The sequence below is a fragment of the Phaenicophaeus curvirostris genome, chromosome 3, assembly GCF_032191515.1.
Source record: "Phaenicophaeus curvirostris isolate KB17595 chromosome 3, BPBGC_Pcur_1.0, whole genome shotgun sequence".
NCBI lineage: Eukaryota > Metazoa > Chordata > Aves > Cuculiformes > Cuculidae > Phaenicophaeus > Phaenicophaeus curvirostris.
In genome coordinates, this window is record NC_091394.1 from 12,766,153 (window position 1) to 12,789,603 (window position 23,451).

At 37.8% G+C, this 23,451-nt stretch overlaps 1 protein-coding gene across 2 annotated transcripts in view; it reads left to right on the plus strand.

The window, feature by feature from the left end:
• Positions 1–23,451, plus strand: part of GALNT1 (polypeptide N-acetylgalactosaminyltransferase 1) — an 87,583-nt gene that overhangs the window by 42,748 nt on the left and 21,384 nt on the right. Inside the window, exons 4-5 of one of the 2 annotated variants that reach the window (XM_069853392.1) lie at positions 6,313–6,487; positions 20,130–20,296. In XM_069853392.1, coding sequence (XP_069709493.1) covers positions 6,313–6,487; positions 20,130–20,296 — 342 coding nt within the window. Of the gene's footprint in view, positions 1–6,312; positions 6,488–12,907; positions 12,929–20,129; positions 20,297–23,451 lie in introns of those variants that run through there. The other variant, XM_069853393.1, reaches the window with a different exon arrangement.

Consider the following 23,451-nt stretch of genomic DNA (forward strand, 5'->3'; position numbering starts at 1 on the left):
GGGTTGGAAACTAAAACTGCAGCTTTGATGAGATCTTAATAATAGTAATGAAGAAAAGAATAGAGAGTAATATAATATACGCAAGTATGAGATTGCGCCCCCACCCCTCGATGACTATGCATCACCACAAATACCATAGAGCAGGTAAGAGGGGATTGGTCCATGAGCTGAGCTGAGCTTAGGAACTGGAATCAGGAATGCACAGATCTGGGATCGGGAGCAAACAGACAAGGTCCTAGCTGCATGTCGGCTATTGCAGAAGAGAGGAAGACCCTCATGATGTCTCAGTTTCATACCAAGTATGACATATATGGGATGGAATACTCTGTTGGGTCACCTGTCCTGTTCGCCCCTCCCTGCAGGTGCAACCTTGTTTTTTGCCAGCTTGAAGATGGCCTTGGTTGCTATAGGAAGAAGTATAAGTTTTGCCCTTTCTGCATACCAGTGCCCCATGTTATCACTTCTAGAGAGATTACCATCTGAAAAATAGGCATTTAACTTTTAGAAAATGAAGTTACTTAGATGAGACTTAGCTGAGGTCATAAACTGTTTCTACTTTGACTCAAACCACAGTATTTGCTTTGAATGACTAGGGAATAAGCATGCTGCCCAAGATCTATGTTGCAGGCTTCAATGCTTGCTTAAGCTGTAGAATTCTAAAGTACTATTGTAGATGAAAAATAATAAAACTACACAAGAAGCAGTTCAGGAATGTAAACTTTATTAGTATAGTCTAAAACATGTTCTGAGTTTCCGAGGAGGTAAAGGCACTGTTATTCATTAGTTGTTGTGGTAAAACAAACCAAACCAGCAACCAAGCTTATTTATCCCTCTGCCCCCGCAAAAAAACCAAACCAAAACACACACGCATGCAGACACACACACACCCCTTCCAAAAAAAAAAAAACAAACCCCACCTAGGCCAGTGACTGTCATAAGAAGGAACAGTAAGTGTTGTAATGAAAATAACTAGAATAAACCTGCATTATTCGTCTTACTTAGTCGAGTACAGTCTTCATTCTGACTCCTATCTGTTAAAATCCCTGTATCTTTTTGAAATGATATTGGCTTGTAAACGAAGGAATCAACCAAACCTTAGTATGTAGTTTTGTATATTTTTCTTGGTTTTTTTAAACAACTGACTTGTACTAAGGTATGCGTAGAAGTATGTCTACTAGAAACCATGATTGTAATTGACACCGTGGTACTTCCTTTTAACCTAGTTCCATGCCTGACCTTAGATATCCTTGTTTCAGTAGTTTGCTGTTTTGGAGTCTGTAGTGGATTTATTCTCACTCAGAATGCCTACAGCCTCCTCAGATAACATTGAGGCTATTTTTTTTTTGTGAAGCTTTTATCAAAATCTGCTTTTTCACTTCACTTTTTCTCCCCTTATTTCATTTCCATAATTGATTTACTTTTCTTGACTCAGCATAAATTATATAAGTGTTCTGAATTTAATAGTCTCTTTGTCCATGTCACTCTGGGTTATTACTTCTATTTTCAATTCATGGAAGAATTCCATGGCGTTGATGAACCTACTCAACATCCGACCAAGGTTTTCTGAAGAGTTTAAGTTTATCTTAGGCTGTGCTTGCCCAGTTGGAAAAATTAGCCTTTAGATATTTAAGCATGATCAGATGATTTTGGGGTTATTTGGATAGTTCAGGTTTTCATGGTGTTAGAAGGATGCTTTCCTTTAGGCTTTTAATACAGAAAATGGCGAGAGTTTGTTTTTCAGAGTGAGTTTAAGAGATGTGGTCTAAATTGCCTTTGGGAAAAACCTTTCTCCTTGGTATTGATGGCATAAGATACTAGCATCTTAAATCAGGAGCTGCGGCATATATGTCCAATATTGAATTCCATGTGTTCCGCTGTTATATTTTACAAATTACTCAAAATAAGAAATAGTCAAGGAGTGTGATTGTGAATTTGTGGAAAAGTCTGCGTACATTATTATGGTGAACTGTGAGATAAAGGTCTTTGTGTCTGCTGTCATAGAGATTGGGTGTTGGTAGTTGTAATGATGCAAGTGTGGAGACAAAGGGACAAAAGGTGAAGTGGAAAAGGGGCAGAAACTTAATAAGAGGTTGTAAGAGAGCTGAAGTGGACGTGTTTTAGGAAAAGAGACCTGGCATACTGTCTGGCCAGGATGGGGCTGGGGAACTGAAGTGATACTGGAGGATGGATATTTGGAATCTAGTGACTGAAACTGTGTAGGGTAGTTTGGCCATAGGCTTAAGCCTTTGTCCACCCCCCTCCATTGCAGAATAACACAGTAGTAGCTTCAGGAGGTAGCCTGGGGAGGTACTATCAGAGCATGTAGCAGTGTTGATCCCAGCATCCATCTGTGGGAGCCAGGAAGGAGCCTGAGCTTGTCCAGTCTGATATTGCTGATCTTTCTTGTCTCCACCATGATGACTTCAGAGTAGTGGTAGTAGGTCTAGGGGGAACTCCCTCCTATGCTTAGCTCTGAGGTTGTCTCACCTCCTCTGAGCTACCCAGCTGACTGGATGGTGTACACCCTCTTTTCCAAGCTGTCACAGCTGTTCTTTATGTTGACACATCTTCCGGGTGGTGGTTCCCTTTTCATAGTTACTGTTAGTTCATCAGTCAAGTCCACAAAGAGTAGTTGTTGTTGATGGAAGGCTGTTGCTGTAAGTTTAAAGGCTGTTACAAGTTGGAAAGAAAATCACTGAACCTTAGTCAGCATCATCCATGTTATGATGTAGCTTTTTACGAACCTGAAATACATAAGATAGCCACTTGAGCACTGTTGTTTCCAGATGGGAATTTGGCATTACAATTGAGATTTCACAGCCTGATACATAATAAGTGTAAACAAGTTCTAGACATAAAGTGTTCAAGCCATTCTCCAACAATACTAAATACAAAAGGGGACCATGCCTGTAAACAAAGAATGCCCAAGTAATACTGTGGTTTTACTAAAAAGATCTCTTTTTATGTAGCTCTGTCTTATTTCTGTATGAATCCTATATGTCAGCTCTGAGGTCTTGACTTAAATGAAGATCAAACGAGTCCTTCCTTGCCCCCAGTTATAGGCTTCTTAAAGGTGGGACTGCAAAGTAACTTCTGGCTTTGGAGCTTTATGCAGCTTCTACATAAAATTCCAAACTCATCCTTTTTCCCTTTTTTTTTTTTCCCTCAAGGGTCATTCCATCTGTGTAATGATTAGGACTCTGCAAAATGGGGGAAAAAAAAAACCAAACTCAAACAAAAAAACCCTGAAAATATGCTTTCAGAGGTAGGATTGGTTTTGCAAGAGTCTTATGACCTCAGCTACTTATTATTTACACTTTTTTCTTGGGCCAATGACAAATTTAAAGCAGGACCAGTCATTTCGGTCAAGCACCAGTTAAGATCTTGTGTTCTGAATTTTGAAATCTTTGGTAAAGATGGAATCTCTAAGTTGTGATTCAGTTCTGGATATTTTCATCTGCGTAAAAATTGCAAAGAAGAAAATTAGAAAGTTCAAGGTATAAAACACAGATTTAGTTTTTGAAAATAGGAACTGCTTATCATAAATCAGCCTTGTTCTATTAAGGCTGAAGTATGTGTAAGAGACAAAACTTCTCTGAACTTTTACCTGTCCAAATGGCTGGCTTGTAATTTTGGTGGTTCTTCCAAAAGTGACCAGACTTGATGTTTTGGTCAGTTTGCTATTGTTGTGGCCCCTAAAGACGTGTCACTGAAGAATCCATCCCTTTTACTGGCTTTAGATGGTCTTGGATTTTGAGGTATCTGGTTTTCATTAGGTATTTTGCTTGGTGAAATGGAATTTGTAATCCATAGACATAAGGAGTTACTGATTTTTTTTAATGAACGTCTGGAAGAGATCAAGCCCACTTTGAAACTAATGGTTTACTGATACAAGTGAGAAATGCCTGAAAAAACATTACTAGATTTCCCATTGGGTCAGGTGATGATTAAGTCATTCATTTGCCTCTGAAACTTGTAGTTGTAAATTAAATTTCCACTTGTTAGTAATATGTCATTAGTAGTATATCTACAGTCCTTCAAATTAAATAGTTTTTTAATGGTAAACTGACGAAAGAACACTGGAACTTTTAACAACATATTTTAGTCATTTTGGGAGAATGTTATTGGCTTGTGTTCATGTAAATCTACATGCTTTTCTGGGAAAACAGATTACTGTAAGTGCAGAAACCTCAGAGAAGATGGTTAACTTCTTGGAAGGTCATCTCTACCTCTACACCAAGCTTGCCTGTCTTAGCATTTAGTGAGTTCCATAAAATGTCTGTGGATCTAATAAGCTGTTACTGGATTTTTCTGCTGGAGAATGGAGCATTTTATTTATGTAAAGTCTGTAATCAAGTAGTACGTATTTGCTAAAGAAATTTAAAAATTAAACTGATTAATTTGTACACCTCGATCCAAGTCAGTGATGTGCTAAGCTAGCATTAAACAGTGAGATCTGCAAATGCAAAGTATGAGTTTTCGGTTAATGTAGCTACTCAGTTTATCTGGTTTAGTCAAAGTTAAGACACAACTGGAAGTGTAAATGACATAGGAAACTTTTTTTTCTTCTAAATAGAGAATATGGTAGGATAAGACAATTCAGTTTTGAGAATGCTGAAGAACATTGTGTATGTAACTGTATTCTGATAGCTTTTGTTTAATGATTTTAGGTGTGTCGAGCACTCATCATTTAATCATTTTTTGTCCAAGTGAGCCTATATACTATTTGCTACACACAATAAAAATAGTTACGATAGCCCAAGTAATAAAACAAAGAGGGATATATAAAATTAAGCCCAAATAATTACCTTGTGGTATACCATAATTTTATGTTTACCTCCTCAAAAGGCACAAATTCCAGTTTAAAAGTTTATTCAATTGCAAATCCGCAAGTTTTTGATGTGGATTCAACTGTAGTTACTTAGGAGGCAAAGATGCAAATTGAACTACTTGCCCATTTTAACCCATGGTTACAAGCACCTGAGTTGATTCACTCAGGACCTGCTTAGCCATACTTATTCTATCAGTTTTCAGTGTATGAGTGGTCAGCTGACAAATTCTGGTATTATATAGCTAAATTTGCAGTGTTGGGGAGTTTGGTAGAAAGGAAACATCTCTGTGCTGGGAGGATTTTCTCTGCGAAATGTTACTGTGTTAATGCAGCTCATGCAGTTGCTTCAGGTACTCGAAAATGAAAGTTTCTCAAGGAACACATTGTGCCTGTAACAGATTAGTGCTATGTGCATGCTAGTAAAATGCTTCATTTATTAGTAACTGTATGTTTTAGGTGTTAGTGTTTCAGCAAAGACAGAAGCTTGGGATTTTTCTTAAATTCTGTTTTTGTCTTTACAGGGCTGTTTGCTCTTGGCATAAGCTTTAATTACGCTGTGCTATCCTAGATGCAAGTTAAAGATAATTTGAAGCTAGACTTATTACTGAGAGCTTTGGTGCCTTTTGTTTTAAAATACTTCCTGTTCCTCCCTTTAGATCTTGAATTACTATTTCTTTATGGATTCAGTATAAAGTTTTAATTAAAGTAGTAATGTATTTCAAATTCAGTATTGCAGCATTTAAAGCATTTTGGTTCAGAAGAAAAGTAAATGGGTATTTGTAAAGAAAATGTAACTTTTTAAATGTTTTGGGTTTTCATGCTCTTATTTAAAAAGAACCCCACAAATAATTCAAGGTTCTAGATTCATTTTCTCTTAATTCTCTCCCTCATCAGTTTGATCAGATATGTGATATTTAAGATTTCTTTGGTTTAAACATGTCAAATGTGTGTTTCTGTTTTAAGAGATATAATTACATTTTTTAGTTTAATGTTATTGACTAAAAATAATATTACTAAGAATAAAATTACTGAAAGAAAAAATAGTTCTAAGCTGTAAATGCCAGTGTCATTCTGTCAAAATAAAAATGTGGAAATAAATTCAAAGTTACAATTTTACTTTACATTAATCTTTACTAAATTCCCTATAAAGAAAAATTCAAGTTTTCCTGAAAAGCTTGTGTGTGCAAGAACAGTCTGGGATATAGATGTCCGTTGTTTCAGAACTTTTAACAGTAAAATCAGTTAGAACTTGATGATGGATAGATATAAACCCTTAATGTTTTTTCAAATTAATGGTAATGTCTTAGAGTAGCACTTGACTACTTCTGTTAAAATCCCAAATATAAAGATTTGTTTTCATTTCCAAAACCCTGGTGTAGGTTTAGAACTCTGTTTTAAACAGGAACTTCCCCTACAGTATAAAAAATAAAGTATAAACAAACACACATAAAAGTAGTTACCAACATTTTATTTTTTCTTAGTTCCAGAACCCATACAAAAACCACATGAAGGACCTGGAGAGATGGGGAAGCCTGTGGTCATTCCGAAAGAGGAGCAAGAAAAAATGAAAGAAATGTTTAAAATAAATCAATTTAATTTAATGGCAAGTGAAATGATTGCACTCAACAGATCTTTACCTGATGTCAGGTTAGAAGGGTAAGTGCTATATGTTGTATTAAGAATGCGCTCTACTTAAATGAAGATTTTGCAAAGGGTGATCCAAACCAGGAGTTTGGTTCTGCAAGATACTGCTGTTTGAGTGAAGAGTAGGAGGATTTCCTGTCTATATAGTACTTACTTGTAAAATGAGGTTGAACAGCAGAAACCAGTTTTCTTCAGTATTATTTAAGTTTGAATCTCGTTACAAGTATGAAGCCTGTTTGGGGAATAGAAATTAATTTGGTTGAAGAAAAACAGTTAACTATTTCCTGAAATGTCAAATCTTACTTATTTGAAAAAATTATGCACTGCTTGTAATGAGGCAGATGAAAATTTTGCGTTGTATGAAATAGAAGAGATTTGATGATGAGAAATAAATACTTCCAAAATTTCTTACCTAATGAAATGTGCAAAGCCTCATTTAGATTGTATTATGTTTTCTAATATCCATCTGGTTTGTCTTTGATCTTGCTTCTGAAATATCAAGCCCTCCAGAGCTATTTGAGTCAGAAGTAATTAAAAAGAATATTGTAGCCTTGTTTTAAATAAAACTAAGATTGCTTTACTCTCCAGGGGCTACTCTGGCAGGATAGCTAATGCCTCCCCCTAAGCTCAACTCATCTTGTTTGTGAAAGGGACTCTCGAATAAGTTTCATGAAACTAAATTTTCCTAATCAATTATCTGCATTCTCCTGCAAAAATCAAATTCTATAGAAATTCCATTTCTTCAGAAGCTCTGCTGTTCCTTCTGTACCCACAAGGCCTACCTGCTGGCTTAATTTGTTTTTATTTCCTACCTCCAAAGATAGTAATAGAAGAATGAGATGAAGTTTTGGTGCATTTCATTTTTAGTGGTAATAAAAGAGCTGATTTGTGTATGTGTCTTCATCTATTGTAATGAATGTGATTCTGTGTAGTGTGTGAATTCCTGGTAGTGCTGGTGTTCTTAATAATTGAGCCATTGGAATAAATGGAACTTTTTCATTGATTTTTCAGGTATTATTAATCAGATTTTATAGTCACTATTTACCTGTTTCTCAGTATAGTGGAAGAATGCAAATTGTGACAGGGTTTTCTTTCAAAATTGACAAGGTGTCTTTTGGAGGGGGGGTATATCCTTCTGTCATGTCATTGCTCTGATTATGGTTGTAACTTGGCGATGGGATGTCTTGGCATTCATGCAGATTCCTGTGTAGTGTCTGCCCCTTTTATCACACTCTCTGTAGGATAAGAAGTTGCCTCGCTGTGAAGTGATGACTTCCACTGGTTAAGAACTTGTTGTTCGCATTCTGAACTTGTTTTAGCTGCAAGGGAAATAATGAGTTTTGTGGGAGACTTTTGTCAAAGCAGGAATGCTAGTTTGGGGTGATTTCTCCAAGTTTTTTTTTCTGGAAAAACTGGATGGAAGGAATTAACAGAACTTTGGGGAAATAGTAGTTAGAATAGTTGGTTGGTAAACATGAGTAGTTTTTAATTATGACCCTGGAAGTATGGAAGAAACAAAATAATATTTTTTTTATCAACATTCATGTTGCATGTATATAGTCTGCTGTATTTGTAGTGTAAGTACAAAGAAAAGAAAATAAGTTTCTGTATCTAAAAAGTTGGCTTAACCATAAGCTTTTTGAAGTCTAGACTTTGAATTAACCAGATAGGGAAAGAGAAATTGTTATAAACTGTTAAAAAGTTGTTACCTATGTATCACTCTAGCTTTAGCAGACAAATGAAATGACAGTTGTAAAATCAAGCAGAGCTATAGGAAGTTTTGTCTGGTAAACTTGGCCGTGTTCTGCAGGTGTTGTGTTTCACAGTAAGGTATGCATTATAGATTTAGTGATATTGTATTTGTTTCTCTTTTCCATTTGTATGGGCACAAATACTGTCACAATACTATGTGTGTGAAAGTGGATTCCTAGAATAAAATTTTAAATAAGGTCTCAGGGCAGAGTTGGATTTTCTGTTTTTGTAAATGCTGCCAAGAATCTTTACATTTGAGGGAAAAATTGTCTCTACAAAGCTCCTCCTTTTGTCATCTTTTCAGTGTGTACCCTAAAAGGTCATGCTAATTAAGAAGTTGGGAGTATGTTAACGTGTTATTAGGAAATTAGAACAATACTGTGTTTACAATGCAAGGGTATCTCAATCTGTATATGTGGATTAATATTATTTTCAAAGAACTCTTGTAGCCATGTCCAAAATTCCAAAAGCTATAAATATGCTTTGATGTTGTATGTATGCAAAGTGCTCAGATGGGCAGAAACACTTTCTACTGTGTAAGCGACGTTGATTGTTGTAACTGTTCTATCTGTATCCCTGCTAATATGGAAATAGTTGGGGAAGGAGGAGAATGGGTACCTTCTAATAATTTCTTGCCACATTCATGTAGCTTACAGCAAAGCTGCTAGTAGCACTTTTAGTCAAGGTATTGAAAAAGTGGGATGTGTTCAAAGGCACGCTTAGCTGTTCAACCCCGTAATTAGTTTCTTCACAGGATTGGTGGGTGACTTCCTTTAACATGGGGTGGAGAAATGTGACTTCTTAAAGTTCTGTAATTCTCCAGCATGTCAGCTTTTCTGAAATATGGAAGTCTGTAAGAGTTTTTTCCTAACGGTTAGTCATTGAAAAGCTGATGGAATTAGGTGTGCTGGAAGCAATTTGCCACAGATATTTAATATGGAAGGCATAACCTGTCGGCTGGAAAGCATTTTTTAAAGTAGTCTGCATTATCCTTCATTAATTTCCAGTTCTGCCAAAGCCCTGTCATGGGTGCAAGGGCAAGTACATTGTCTACCTGCCTGGGTCTTGATGCAGCAAGTTCCTTCATGGGTTACATGTTCTGCCTCGCGCTTCTGTCTCTGAGTGCTAATAGGTTAATCTCTGTAGATGACCCACTCCAGGCATGTTTATGTTTTGTCCAAGAAATTTTGTTTCCTTACTAGAAGTACAAAAATGTGAGCTGTTTTAATAACTTCTAGGCACTTCTCCAGCTCAGGGAGCTCCTCAGTATGACACATCTACAGAAGTTGAAATCTGTGTTCTGCTGAGCAGTGCCCCAGTTGTATCAACGGGTTTATTTTTATTACTTGGCGTGAAACTACTGAGGCACATAGATGCCTTTAAAATCATTCACATATGCCCGATTTGCTAGTCATTTTGGGTCTCTGAGCAGGAACATTATTTTACTGATTCTTCTCCTTATCCCAAAAAAATTATTTGCTTACAGAAAAAAATGAACGGGAAGTAACTCTTTTAACCTGGATACTTCCCCAAATCTGGACTGGGGCTTGTTACTGTAACTGATATTACTGACAATTTCACAACCTCTAGAGGGATGTTGGAGGAGGAGAAGCAGCAGGGGATAGCAGATTGGTTTTAAGTTGTTAATAGAATTATTCTTGTAAGCCTATCTTATTCTAGTCTGTGAATCAGTCATCAAAGTGGGGGTTGATTCACAGTTGCCAGCAAAATATGCAGCTGTGGGCTTGACATGACAGCAAAGAGTGAAAGATGGGTGATTAGGAACACTAGAGTCTTGCCTTGATTTTGCTCAAGATGAGAGAGGCTATGAATAAAAATAGGTGTCAATGACTAAAATAGGTGTTCAGCTGTGCTTGTGTCTTAGACCAGTATTCAGACTGGGAAGCGGTGTGGTTAAATGCACAGAGCTTGTATGTGTTGTATGACTTGGCTTTTGCTTTCAGTGCTGTCTGAGGTTACTTGGGTGCTGCTTTTTGAATAGAAGAATGAGTACTGTATTCTGAGGCTCAGCTTTCCAGGCTGTAGTCATTATTTAATAATTTGTGGAATATATAAAACGCTTGAGGAGACATTTTGGGTCCCTAGTGGGAGAGTTTAAACTCAATTATGACTTTTTTACTTTAGAAAAGAGTATCTTAAAATGTTTTCCTTTTCCTGCCACAAGTGCTCAAGTCTGGAAAGGTGGGGATGTAGCTGGGTCTGAATGATGTTATATGTGTAAGCTCTGGTCCCCACTGGAGATTATGATGTAGCACTAGGAGGGTGTCATTTTGCAGGTTGAGATTTTTTGGAAAGGTGATGGGCTTCCCTAAGTAGACCTGCTGCAAGGAGTAGTGTAGATAACTTTGGGATACCTTAGCAACCTTTTCTCCAGGGCTGCAGGTTCTGTAGAACTTGTCATGAATGATCTTCCTTGTCATTTTATTCCTTAGTTGGTATAATTTTGCCAGACGTGTTATTATACCTCAGTTACTTCTGCATAACATTTGGGATCTTTTAACAGTCCTTCTCTCAAACCCTCTGTATTCAGGAAGCACATATGATGGGGTTTGAGTGGTATAGATGTTGTCAGGGTGTAAACAAAAGCTTTTATCCAGGTGGCCCTCCATATTTGAGTAAACCAACTAAATTAATATGAACTGTGACGTCAGCCACTTAAATAAAATGCAGATCTAGAAGACCTTAATGTTTACCCAGTACAGTAATGCGGTCAGAAGGCTTTTTTACTGTATCAAACTACCCTGCTCAGTTCCTGCTGCCAAGCTTACTTTCATAATCAGGAGGAAATAGGCATTTTTTTTTTGCTCCTTCTGGGGTTAAAACCCATCCTTCTGAGTCTAATTTACATGGATGTTGTGGAGTTTATAGCAATTATGCTGGGTTCCTTTCTGAGTAAGTTCTTCCTATGACTAATGTTGTCATCTCTTTGCTTAGAAAGAACCATATTTAGATTTATGCACTGTTAATTATATGATACAATACAATGCATTTCAGTTACAGAACTGCAATCTGGCTTTCACACATGTGCTTCAAAAATGTGTTGTTGTTTTTAAGCCTGAAATGAAAATGTGAAAATACACTGGAAGTTGGATTTTTAACTTCTCAAAACAATTTGATTTGCTGTCTGCTTTAAGATACTGCAGTTGAATCATAATATGACAGATTCATAAAACTTACACAGTCCCTGTGTCAGGCAAATAGTTGGAGAAAACATGATAAAACTAGTGAAGGTACACATGCAAGAGCGTGCTCTTGGAACTCAGAAGTGTGATGTTTTATGGTTTTTGGGTTTTTTTTAAATGGCAGCACTTGACATATTTACTTTTATGTGAGGCTTGTGAAGGTGTGCTCTCTTTTCTTTTAGTTATCTTCATTTGGGACAAGAGCTAAGGGAGTAGTTTTAAACTACATTTAACCTGGTCTAAATGTGGACTGCAGATGAAAGAAGTCTTCTTACTGCTTCTGTTGATACTGATCTGGCCTTTGTGTTTACTGACTGGGTGGAGGATTGCACACAAGAAAGGAGAAAAAAGTATTTTTTGTTGAATCAGCAAACTGAAGCAACACACCCAGCAGCTGTATGATTACCACATCTGGCTCAGAGGAGATGGGACAAAACTGTAATGGTGAAAAGTGGGATTATCACTTTTGGCAGCAGCCTGTAGTTGTACAGCATTAGATGGAACGTGGAGGGAATGGGGAAAGGGGGTACAAGTTTCTTGAAGAAAATGTGCATTAAAATTCTCATGAGGTCACAGGGATTCAAATAGCTCCATAAATTGTGATATGCTTTGTGAACTTTTGGTATTCGTTTATCTCAGGTCCCAGTGGCGTAAAACATAACACAACGGAGCAAAGTTGTCTACACAAGTGATGGAATGTTTGTTCAACCTTTTGTTATAAGCTAGAAATCCAGGATGTTCATTAACTGGGCATCTGTAAAGGAAATCTGATCTGATGACAGCGATGTAATTTTCAGCAATGTCATGCTGGAAGTCTGAAAGCCTGTGAAGTATTAAAGACTTCACAATTCTTTCAAGCAGGAATATTTTTTTCATCTGGCTTTTATGGTGCATGTAGCTTGTTACTGGCTCACTCTAGAATCAACATTTGGAAATATTTTTGTTCACGTTGAGTTAATGAATTAGCTGGAAGAAATTACCTGTAAATCTTTTTCCTAGATAAAGGTTGGGGGGGAGGTTGCTTTAAAAATCAGCTTGCTTCCTGAAACTGTTATTTCATATATAGACATATATACACATACATGTATATATGCGTACATATATACATGTGTGTTTGTATGTACACACAAGCACTTCACAGTCTTATTCATAGTTATGAGTGTCTTCCGTTTTGGATGAGCAGCCATATCCTGAACTTTATTCAATTAATTCAATTTGGCTAGAGAACTTGAAGCTCAATTTCAGTCTTTGCTTTGGCTTCTGTCAAGAGATGCTTTCCTGTGATCACTTTCAGGATAAGGCAAACTGTCAATTGCAGCTAATTATTTTTGTGAAATTCTGCTTGAATTCTGTAACCACAATGGTTTTAAGGACCATTTTGGATTTTGTTTCCAGGGTCTAAAGAAGATTTCTACTTGACTCATGAGATAATGCGACCTTTCTTATATCCAAATCTTTGAGATCAGAAGAAAGGAAAGTTTCATACTCTTGATGTCAGGTAAATTATGTAATCCTATTTGAAGGAAGACATTAAGCAGGCTGGATGGAACTGTTTAAGTAAGGTTTGCCTGCATTCAGGTCACCTGTTCAGAAAGACTAATTGGAGTTGTGATATGAACCATAGAATTGAAGACCTCTTTCTAAACTAATTTGTTCTGATTTGATTGGAAGAAGCAGCTTCAGGGATAGCATGAAGTTCTGTTGCAACCTTGTCTGCAGTGCTTTCTCTATGTGCCCACAAACTGAAACTGTGCTTGTATGCAAGGTCTGCGTAGTGGAGTGGTTTGGCTTGTTACAACAATCAGTGATTCCATCTTTCTCGGAAATACTTCTTCTAGCCCTTTTAGCTGTGTTGTTTCTGTGTGACAATTAGATCTTTATCCAGCTCAATTATTTTCAGTTGGTGGGTTTAGGTTATTCTTAAAATTTTTGTTGGAAGCAGATTTAACACCTTTGTTCTTAATGAAATCACGAGGCTGCTGCTCATATCCAGTAAAGACTAAGTCAGTGTTTACCAGAAACATGCCACTTGACTTGAGTGCTGGTGCTTCTTGCTGTAGTGTTTTGACACTTTCTCTGCCACCCCTGCTACGGGGCGTTATCCTCTTGGTGGAAATGTAGGTCAGTCTCAGCAGCTTCAGGGTGACTCTCAGTCTTATTTCAAAACTGTTTTCATCCATGATTTAAGTAGAGAGGAGTCTTTTGCGTTGGGCATAGATTTGCCTCGGCTTTGTTACATTAACTTTATTGCAGGCCATAACTTATGGCAAATGGACAGGTAAACAATGGAGTACTGACGTTTTATGGCACTGCAGCGATATTCATCAGGTATCATTAATTAAAGCTGAGGTTTCATGAGAGGAGTTCAGATTTTCTGCTCTGCTGAACTGGTATTAACTTTGGGAACCTCAATAGAAAATAAATATGCATTTTCAGCTCTAAGGATACCAATGCTTACTTCCCAGAGACTCCAGTATATTTTAGTAATTAAGTGTGCTGTTTATACTGCATCAGTAATATTAAACAAATTTATTACAGAGGCTATGCTATATGGCTTGTCCTCAAAACTTCAGCTCTAACCTGGTTTTCAGCAAGACTTGGATATTATGTTGTCAAATTGAAGTTCTGGGATACAATTTATTTATAACTATTGAAGTATGCAAGACAAGATTGTGCTAAATTTGTAAGATGACCAAATAAGTTTCCCTCCAAGCCCCAATCTGTTGTTAGTACAGCTTTCAAAAATGCATTGGAACTGCATTATCATACTGCATATATATTTTCCAACAGAGCTGCTTAGTGCACTTTTGCTCGCATTCCATATCTGTCTTTTATCATAGAGCTCTGAGTTGTGAGCATGGGGATAGAAAACACGTGCTTTACTGCATAGGTGTTTTACTGCTGTTAATGTCTTTGAGCCACGGTAAATTATTGGTCGTGCCTTGTTCCTGTGAAATGCTGGAGGAGTCTGGGAATAAAAATTGATATCAGGTACAGCAAATCCTAATTCAGGTAGTGTCTGAGTATCAATTTTTGTGATTAGTTAAGCATGAGTGACCTTATTTTGAAAATTACATATTTAAAAAAAAAAAAAGCATTTCCAATAGTACCTGCCCACTTTTTGCTCCTCTGTGGAGAATAATCTGTTGGCAGCATCAGAAGGGATAGATCTGCCCTGTAGTATTTAGAAATGTAGTGTTTATTCCTAATGCAGAAAATATTTATGATATAATCTTCCCAGAAAATGACCCACAATATTTTTTGTGTCTCACTGTAGTGAATGAGCTTTTCCTTGTTGTGTCTCACTGTGTCAGCATTGTGGTAGTGAATAATTTATTTCCTATGAGACCTCTACCCTGTTTGTAGCTTTTACTGGGGCTGTGATTTTTTTTAGCCTATGAAACAGAAGTGTTTAAGAGCTATTAAGATATTAAATCCTGTTTTATTACAATACTTTCAGAAATTATTTAGCATGACTTTGAAGAGTGTACAGACAGATCACTGCTAATATAGTAAATATTTGTCTTTCGAGATACGACAATATTACGCATGTAGCATTCAATCTTAGGTATTAGGAATAATTTCTAAGGAAATTGACCCATGAATGTAGTATTTCATAGTACTGGTATGATGCCAAGTGCTATTCTGTTATAAGATGGTTGCACAGTTGTATTTTTTTCTTTGTTTTTTTAAGGTAGTAATTTGAAGTGTTGGTGAAAATCCCTACGGTAAACTGAAATAGTGGGCATTAGGATAGCCTTGAGTGGTATCCAGGTGTCCTGGTATCTCTGTGTTTCGGGTGCTGGTGGCTGGGGGTGGGGGGAGGTTAAAGCTTATTGATCTCTGAGTGGGGCGCTGAGCAGAGTTGGAAGAAATTCACCTTCTGAGGGATTCAAATGAAGGGTCTAGTATGATCACGTGGCAGTTTTTTCTGTACCTACAGTGGTGAAGTATGTTGGTTTTTTTTTTCCTCGTTCCTTCACTGGCATGAGAGAAGAGAGGCTTCCAATTTTGCCAGATGTGGAGGAGAGTTGAGAGGATGTGGTCGTCATTGACGCGTTGTCTTTTTTCCTTGCAAGAGTGTGCTGAAACAGCAATTAAACCTGAGATTTAATGACTTTATTTTATTTGCACACAATTGCCTTACTTGATGTCTCTTCTGGTTATTTTTTTGTAATGTCTCCTGTGGACTACTTGAACCCTGGGCCATAAGAGAACAGAGTAGAGCTGTTTATTGAGGGGCTTTTCAGGTGTGTTTGAAGTAGCATCAGGTAGTTTTCAAGTGGCTATACATAATCCATGGAATAAAGTTCTCTGAGATTTTTTTTCTGAACATCTCGTTATCTAAAATGTGTAGAGCTTCTATATAAGATTCAATTAACACCTTGACAAAAAGTTGTGATAACGGAGAAACATGACATAACTCACTTGCTTTTATGCTTCCATTTAAAAAGAAAAATTATAACTGATCTAAAATTTTGAAGTAAGCAACACCCTGTAATTACTTTGCTGTCATTGTTCTTCTTTAGCAATGTTATACGCACATACGCTAGGATAAGTCCTCCTTCCCTTTGCTTTTAGTCCGTTAAACATAAATTCCAGTTATGAAGTTTTTGGACCTGTTAAACTGCCTTGTGCTCTTGGGAATCTATGGACTTAGAAATAACCGTGTAGTTATAAGGGACCAGGCCAAAGTATTCTGAATATATGATACGAAATTGCAAAAAGGTGAAATTCTGTGAAGAATGTGTGTGATCGTCTTTATAGTCCTCTGGCTTCTTTTCAAAACAGCTTTAAAAAAGTACAGCTTGTAAACTATTTTTTTTTCCTCAAATCTGATTTCGATAGGTCATTAAAGTCCTTGGATAAGTAATTTTAATTCCTAATTAATTTTCCATTTTATTTCTCAGCTAAATGAAAGCAAGAAATCAAATATTAGGGAATAATACAAGACTAATGCAGCTGAAGGTGGGGATTTCAGTGCAGGAGAAAGAGTTGCTCTGAAATAAAGAACATTACTGTTTTGAGCATTGGAATGTGTGTATAAAGAAATGTAGACTAATTAGGCTTTTTGTCTTAATCATATTTTGACAGTCTGGCTTATTCTTTTTCTGTGTCTTTAGGTAATAGGACAGTAAGTCTCTGCTTGCATTTAAAATGACATCTTTGGGGAATTTCCACAATCTAAACAATATATGGGATCACATTAGCTGAGAGTTTGCATGGTGAATGCCATAGATTACTTCACGTGGGATGCATCATCCTTTTCTTAGACATTCTCAGCTGCTGTTTCCAGTCTTTATTAAGTACTGGAGATGGTAGTAATATTCTGCACTCAATTTTAAAACTGTTTGAGGCATGGTCCAATGAAAGGAACGTAATGTATTAGTGATGAATTAAAATTCATATTGTCCTTAATTCATACCCTATGTGTCATACCCCTTGTGGTCATATTCTGCTACTAATATTGCATAACAGTTGGTTGAAAGTAATGCTCTGTTTTAAATAGTATAGTAATCCCTTTCTGGGGGAATTTTTTTCAAATGAGAGGCAAAAAGGATTCTTAATTTAAATGTTTGCTAATAAGCATAAAACATGAGGCTTACATAGAAGTCAAATACTCTAATCACAGGTGCTAACTGTTCTATTTTGTCTTGCGTTCTGCAGGAAAATATTCCTTGGGGAAGAAGTGTATATCAGTGTTTTCAAAATGAAACCCAGGGTTTTTTTGTTTGGATCTGTGCACAAAAAAAATGTACACATATAGTGAAAAGGTATATATAGAAAGGCAAGTGGAAGCAGTACTAAAAATCTGATATAATACTAGTTAATTCTAGAATAACTTCACACCAAGCACTTTATTAAGAATTTCTAAAAAATTTCTAAGCCAGTTTTGTTAATAAAACCCATGGCAGCCTTTTACATATCGGTAAACAAGCCAGTCTAGAGCTGCTTTTAAATTCTTGCCTCAGATGGGGTTGATCTCTGGAGGTGGGACTAGGCATTATAGAAAGGAGGATGTTCACCTTATGCAGGACAGGATAGAGGGCATGCCTGGGGATACCCAAAAATTCTTATATTCCTTCTTCTTAATGCTAAAATGTTTCCCATCAAAGATGGATCTTAAAGGTTTTGATAAATTGATGCTTTGAACAGTGTAATAGTTTCTAAACTTGGTAGTTCCTGATCACTTGGCTGGCTTTTATTATACCAATTCATTGATATGAGCTTAGTAAAATAAAATCTTCTGTAAAACCATAAGAAGAGGAAAGGCTGGAGATGAGTGATTTCATATTGCAGTGGTAGCTCCTGTGGCCACACCAGCATGATATTCCTGGTGAATGACACATTGTTATTGCTTTTCAGAGGGAACTGCTAACAAGCTTCTCTCAACTTCTTTTCAAATGTTCTGCCAAAAGCAGAGGAACAATTGGTGGATTTGTATTACTGCTGTAGCTGAAGATCTGCAATCAGACACTTATTTTCTGGTCTAGGGAGCAGTGCAGCAGAAGGAATAAAACATTAAGAATTTGATTTTAAAGTAGCAAAATAGGCTGAACAAGTGACAAAAATGGGGGGAAATTATTTGTCTTATGATTGAATTTTTCATCTGATATTCATAGCATTTTTGTGAAAAGCTATTTTATATTTCAAGTAATACCAGAGAAATAACTTTATCATCTGGCATGTTTTCAAGGGGTTATTTTTTTACGTGGATTGAATCAGAATACTTAGGGATATATGGCTTTCCCTAAAGATTTTATGATGTTCACTTCAGTATAGTGAGCAATTAATATTGGCCATAAGCTTGTAATAAGACAGTAGAATATTGAAGATGGATACTGCCTGATCCTACTGCTTCAATTCTCAGAAATGAGACGTGATTCTATAGAAGCTCTTCTAGATGCTTCTTAGATTGTACCTGGACTTACTGATCTTTTTGGGATCTCAGTGCACATTGGGCTTTTGTCACTACCTCAGAGCCAAAATGAGTACATGCTATGAGAGCTGATCTCGCTTAGAAGAGCTCTGGCTAACCAAGTTATCCAGCAAATAAAATATTCATGTTGGGAGCCCAGTTTTGGCTGACGTTCCTGGTGTCACTGGTTTTTCCAGAGGAAAGAAGGGTGGGGACAGGTGCTGACATCTCATCCTACATTGACAGGCTATTCTTTCAGTGTTGTTTTTGTGTGTTTAGGGTAGAAGATATGGACTAGGTACTTCTCAAGCCCCTCAAAAAGCACTGTTGTTAAGGTGATTGTCACAAATACCCATAGTTTAATAGCACTTAATCGAGTTACTTTACAGTAAATTGACTCAATAATTTGGGATCTAATAACAGCTTTTTTTGTTGGAATGAAGCTCCATTAAATATATTTCTTTTTCTTCTTCAGTGTTTTCTGTGTGTTTGAGATCTGCATATATCTTTCTAGCTTTGATTCTGAAAGGGTTTAGTACCATCAAATCTTATCTGAATTTGTGTGTGTTTTTTGAATGTGCAAGAGGAACAGATCTGTGCAGAAAACACTTAAATTTGCCTGATTATTTCTTAGAGCAGAATTGTATTTTCAGAGTTGTGAAGAGTACTTTATGTACAGCATATTGATTTTTCTAGGAGGTACTGAAAATATCACTTGTTTTAAAATAGCATTGCAGAGTGTAAAGTGTTGGCTGCGTGTGGAGTTGCTTGGAGTGTATGCCCTATTTTGCATAAATGTCTTATATATGCTGTTAGGAGAGCTAAACCTGTGGTTTTCTGTGCTAACTTTGGAGTATGAATACAATTATGTTTTAATTTGAACCTTTACAGCACTCTCAGTATGTATACAATGAGGAGGAAAAGACCTGCATAATATAAAAACATGCAATTATGAAATACGCTTAACTCACCAGTATTATAGGTAGTATGCATGTAGTCTTAGCTTTTTCTAGATGTCAACTCTGTCCAGAATTCTTCATCTCTTAGTTATTATTTGGTTTTGTTCATTATATACTTTTTTATTGCATTTACTTCCTGGTTTAAGTTTGCAGTTTCTTATCTTATGTTTGTCTCTCCTTTCCCCCTCTGTCCCCATTACAGTACCAGGGTTTCCCTATTTGCCTTCTGAGGCCTGAATTAGGGGCTTGGTTTAGTGTATCTGGGCTTTCTACTCTTCACAAATTTAGATTAGATAATAAAAAGAATGTTTGACTGTTAGATTAATGAGGCACTGGAACAATCTGTCTAGAGAAGTTGTGGATGCCCCATCCATGGAGGTGTTCAAAGCCCGGTTGGATGAGGCTTTGAGCAGCCTGGTCCAGTGGAAGGTGTCCCTGCCCATGGCAGAGGATTTGAAACTGAATGATCTTTAAAGGACCCTTACAACTCAAACCATTCTATGACTCTGTGAAATAAATAGTCCGTTATCATGTCTGTATGTTAGCAGTATGGATGTCTCTTTCATTTCTGGAATTGGTTATTGAATTGAGATTCTCTTTTCGTAGTGGTAGGATGAAATACATAGATGTATACATAGAAGTCAGGGTGGGGTTTTTTTGGGTAGATATGTAAATCTGTGCACCTTTTGCTCCTTTGTCATACTTTACATACAATTGGCATGTCACAAATGTTAATATTGATACTCAGAAATAAACCTCAAAAATCCAGTTCTAACTGAAGAATTGTCCTTTACACATACGTGCCTTCTTTTCATTTATAGGTGTAAAACGAAGGTCTATGCAGACAACCTTCCCACGACAAGCGTTGTCATTGTTTTTCACAATGAGGCTTGGAGCACACTTCTACGAACTGTTCATAGTGTGATAAACCGGTCGCCACGGCACATGCTGGAAGAAATTGTCCTTGTTGATGATGCCAGTGAAAGAGGTAATAACGTGGATGCCCTAGCTTGCTGCTCTTTTTAGTTCAGAAATTGAGACTCACTTTCTACAGGCTTGCTGCTTCTTAGGAAAAGACTGTAGCTGGGGCAGGGGAAGGCAGGGTGAGCAATCCCCCTTTTGAAATACAGTGTGGGGGGTCATTCTTTGAAAACTAGTGGTATTTTATGTGTCTTGTTTTGCTTTTCTGTTGATAGTGTAGAGTTTGTTAGTGGGTCTATCCCATTACAGCTTTCATGGTTTGCATTTGGAATTTTAATGCATTCGTAAAGCTTGAGGGTGTTTAATACTTGAATCACCTGGTGAATAATAGCATAGGCAACTCCACTCCTCATGCACATCCAAATTTACTATCAGTGCTACCATTAAAGTTAGTGCTCAGAAGGATTAATTTTGATTATTCAGTTCCTGGGAAGCTGAAATTCAGTGTCTATGCTGTAAGGGATTCTACTTTTTTATATATAGTGCTCCAGATAAAAAACCTGCATGCTACTGAATAAAACTTCCAGGTATGAATTAATGAGTTAATAGACAAAACTCAAAGCTAATTTTTTCCTAAAAATAACATTCCTTAGATTTTACTCTTCTCATATTTTTTTGTGAATTGCAAGATAGTAGAAATAAAAATAATATTCTATACAGTATTTGTTATTTTATTTTGGTTCATACTTGATAGTTAGATTATTCATTGCTTAATCTTCCTCAGTGGCATAGGTAATAAAGTATAATTGGGGGATACTTGTGTTTCTAGTGGAGATGGGAGAGTATTATGGTTCTTTTAGATAAAACATGTCTATATTTGTATATTAAATCATGCTCTTTTTTATATTTCTACACTGAAAGCTTTCCACTACAACTAATAGATAATAAGCTACTAGAAAAAAGTCTTGGCAGCCACCGGTTGTAGATCATCCAGGGAATTACAGGCCTGTCAGTCTGACCTCAGTGCCAGGGAAAGTCATGGAGCAGGTGATCTTGAGTGCTATCATGAAGCACATGCAAGAGAACCGGGTGATCAGGCCCAGTCAACATGGGTTCACAAAAGGCAGGTCTTGCCAAACTAACCTGATCACCTTCTATGACAAAGTGACTCTGCTGCTGGCTGAGGGAAAGGCTGTGGATGTATCTTCCTGGACTTCAGTAAAGCCTTTGACACAGTTTCTCACAGCATTCTGCTTGGGAAACTGTCAGCCTCTGGGCTGGACAGGCGCACACTCTCCTGGGTGGAAAACTGGTTGGCTGGCCGGGCCCAGAGAGTGGTGGGAAATGGTGTGAAATCCAGCTGGAGGCCAGTGACAAGTGGGGTTCCCCAGGGCTCAGTGCTGGGTCCAGCCCCATTCAGTGTCTTTATCAGTGACCTGGATGAAGGCATCGAGTGCACCCTTAGCAAGTTTGTGGACGACACTAAGCTGGGTGGAAGTGTGGATCTGCTGGAGGGTAGGGAGGCTCTGCAAAGGGATCTGGACAGGCTGGACCGCTGGGCAGAGTCCAATGGGATGAGGTTTAACAAGGCCAAATGCCGGGTCCTGCACTTGGGGCACAACAACCCTATGCAGTGCTACAGACTAGGAGAAGTCTGTCTAGAAAGCTGCCTGGAGGAGAGGGACCTGGGTGTGTTGGTTGACAGTGACTGAACATGAGCCAGCAGTGTGCCCAGGTGGCCAAGAAGGCCAATGGCATCTTGGCTTGGATCAGAAACGGCGTGACCAGCAGGTCCAGGGAGGATATTCTCCCTCTGTACTCAGCTCTGGTGAGACTGCTCCTCGAATCCTGTGTTCAGTTCTGGGCCCCTCACCACAAGAAGGATGTTGAGGCTCTGGAGCGAGTCCAGAGAAGAGCAACAAAGCTGGTGAAGGGGCTGGAGAACAGGCCTTATGAGGAGCGGCTGAGGGTACTGGGGTTGTTTAGCCTGGAGAAGAGGAGGCTGAGGGGAGACCTCATTGCTCTCTACAACTACCTGAAAGGAGGTTGTAGAGAGGAGGGTGCTGGCCTCTTCTCCCAATGACGGGGGACAGGACAAGAGGGAATGGCCTCAAGCTCCACCAGGGGAGGTTCAGACTGGACATCAGGAAAAAATTCTTCACAGAAAGGGTCATTGGACACTGGCAGAGGCTGCCCAGGGGGGTGGTTGAGTCACCTTCCCTGGAGGTGTTTAAGGGATGGGTGGACGAGATGCTAAGGGGCATGGTTTAGTGTTTGATAGGAATGGTTGGACTCGATGATCCAGTGGGTCTCTTCCAACCTGGTTATTCTGTGATTTCATGATCATCATCTGTATCAGCAGAAATTCCCATGCTTTAGTTGTAGAAGGGTTTTATACCAAATATGCTATCATGTCTGCTTTATGCATCTGATTTCTGTGCAGCAAAATCCATATGCATCTGATTTCTGTGCAGCAAAATCCATATTCTGCTGCTTGTGGTAATTCCAGCTCAGGGTGAGATTGGTGACTGTTGTCCAAACAAGTATATGGAGACAAACACTGGATTTCTGATCATATGGTCTAAGTAGCATTACAGTGCATGGACTACAATAGTTAACAAGAGGTTGTATGATAGTAAGCATTATAATGGCTAACAGGAATTTTTGTAGCTGAAGAACTTATGAAGTGCAAAAATTCACTCCTAATCTAATATGGTAGAAGGTAAGAGCTTATTCAGTTTGATTTTGTGTATTATGATACCCTAGCATATTAACTGACCCATTCCAAACTACATCAGTCTCGAGTGCAGCTGGTTGTGGAGTAGCTGAATAGAGTAAAGAAAGATCATATCAGGTAACTGAGCTCTGACTAAGGAAGCATAGCTTGTGCACTCAGGTTGTATTCACACTTGTATGTGTCTGGCCTTCCCTCTCTCTGGCATCTACACTTGCTTTTGGGTTCTTGACTGATACTAACTTTGACTGCATCAGCCAGTTTCTGTGTCATTTGGGAGAAGAGACAGGGGCCTTAAACACAATTATGCTCTGGCAGCAGAGGAGGAGTGGCCATGCAAAGGGCAAGGCTACCACATAAATGTGTTCCAGATTACACGAGAGGTATGATTAACTTTTGCTTTTAGAAAGGTACAAGATCAAGTCTTCACTGTTCATAATTATGGGGAACTTGTAATTACACACTACAATTTATTGTAGTTTTTTAAC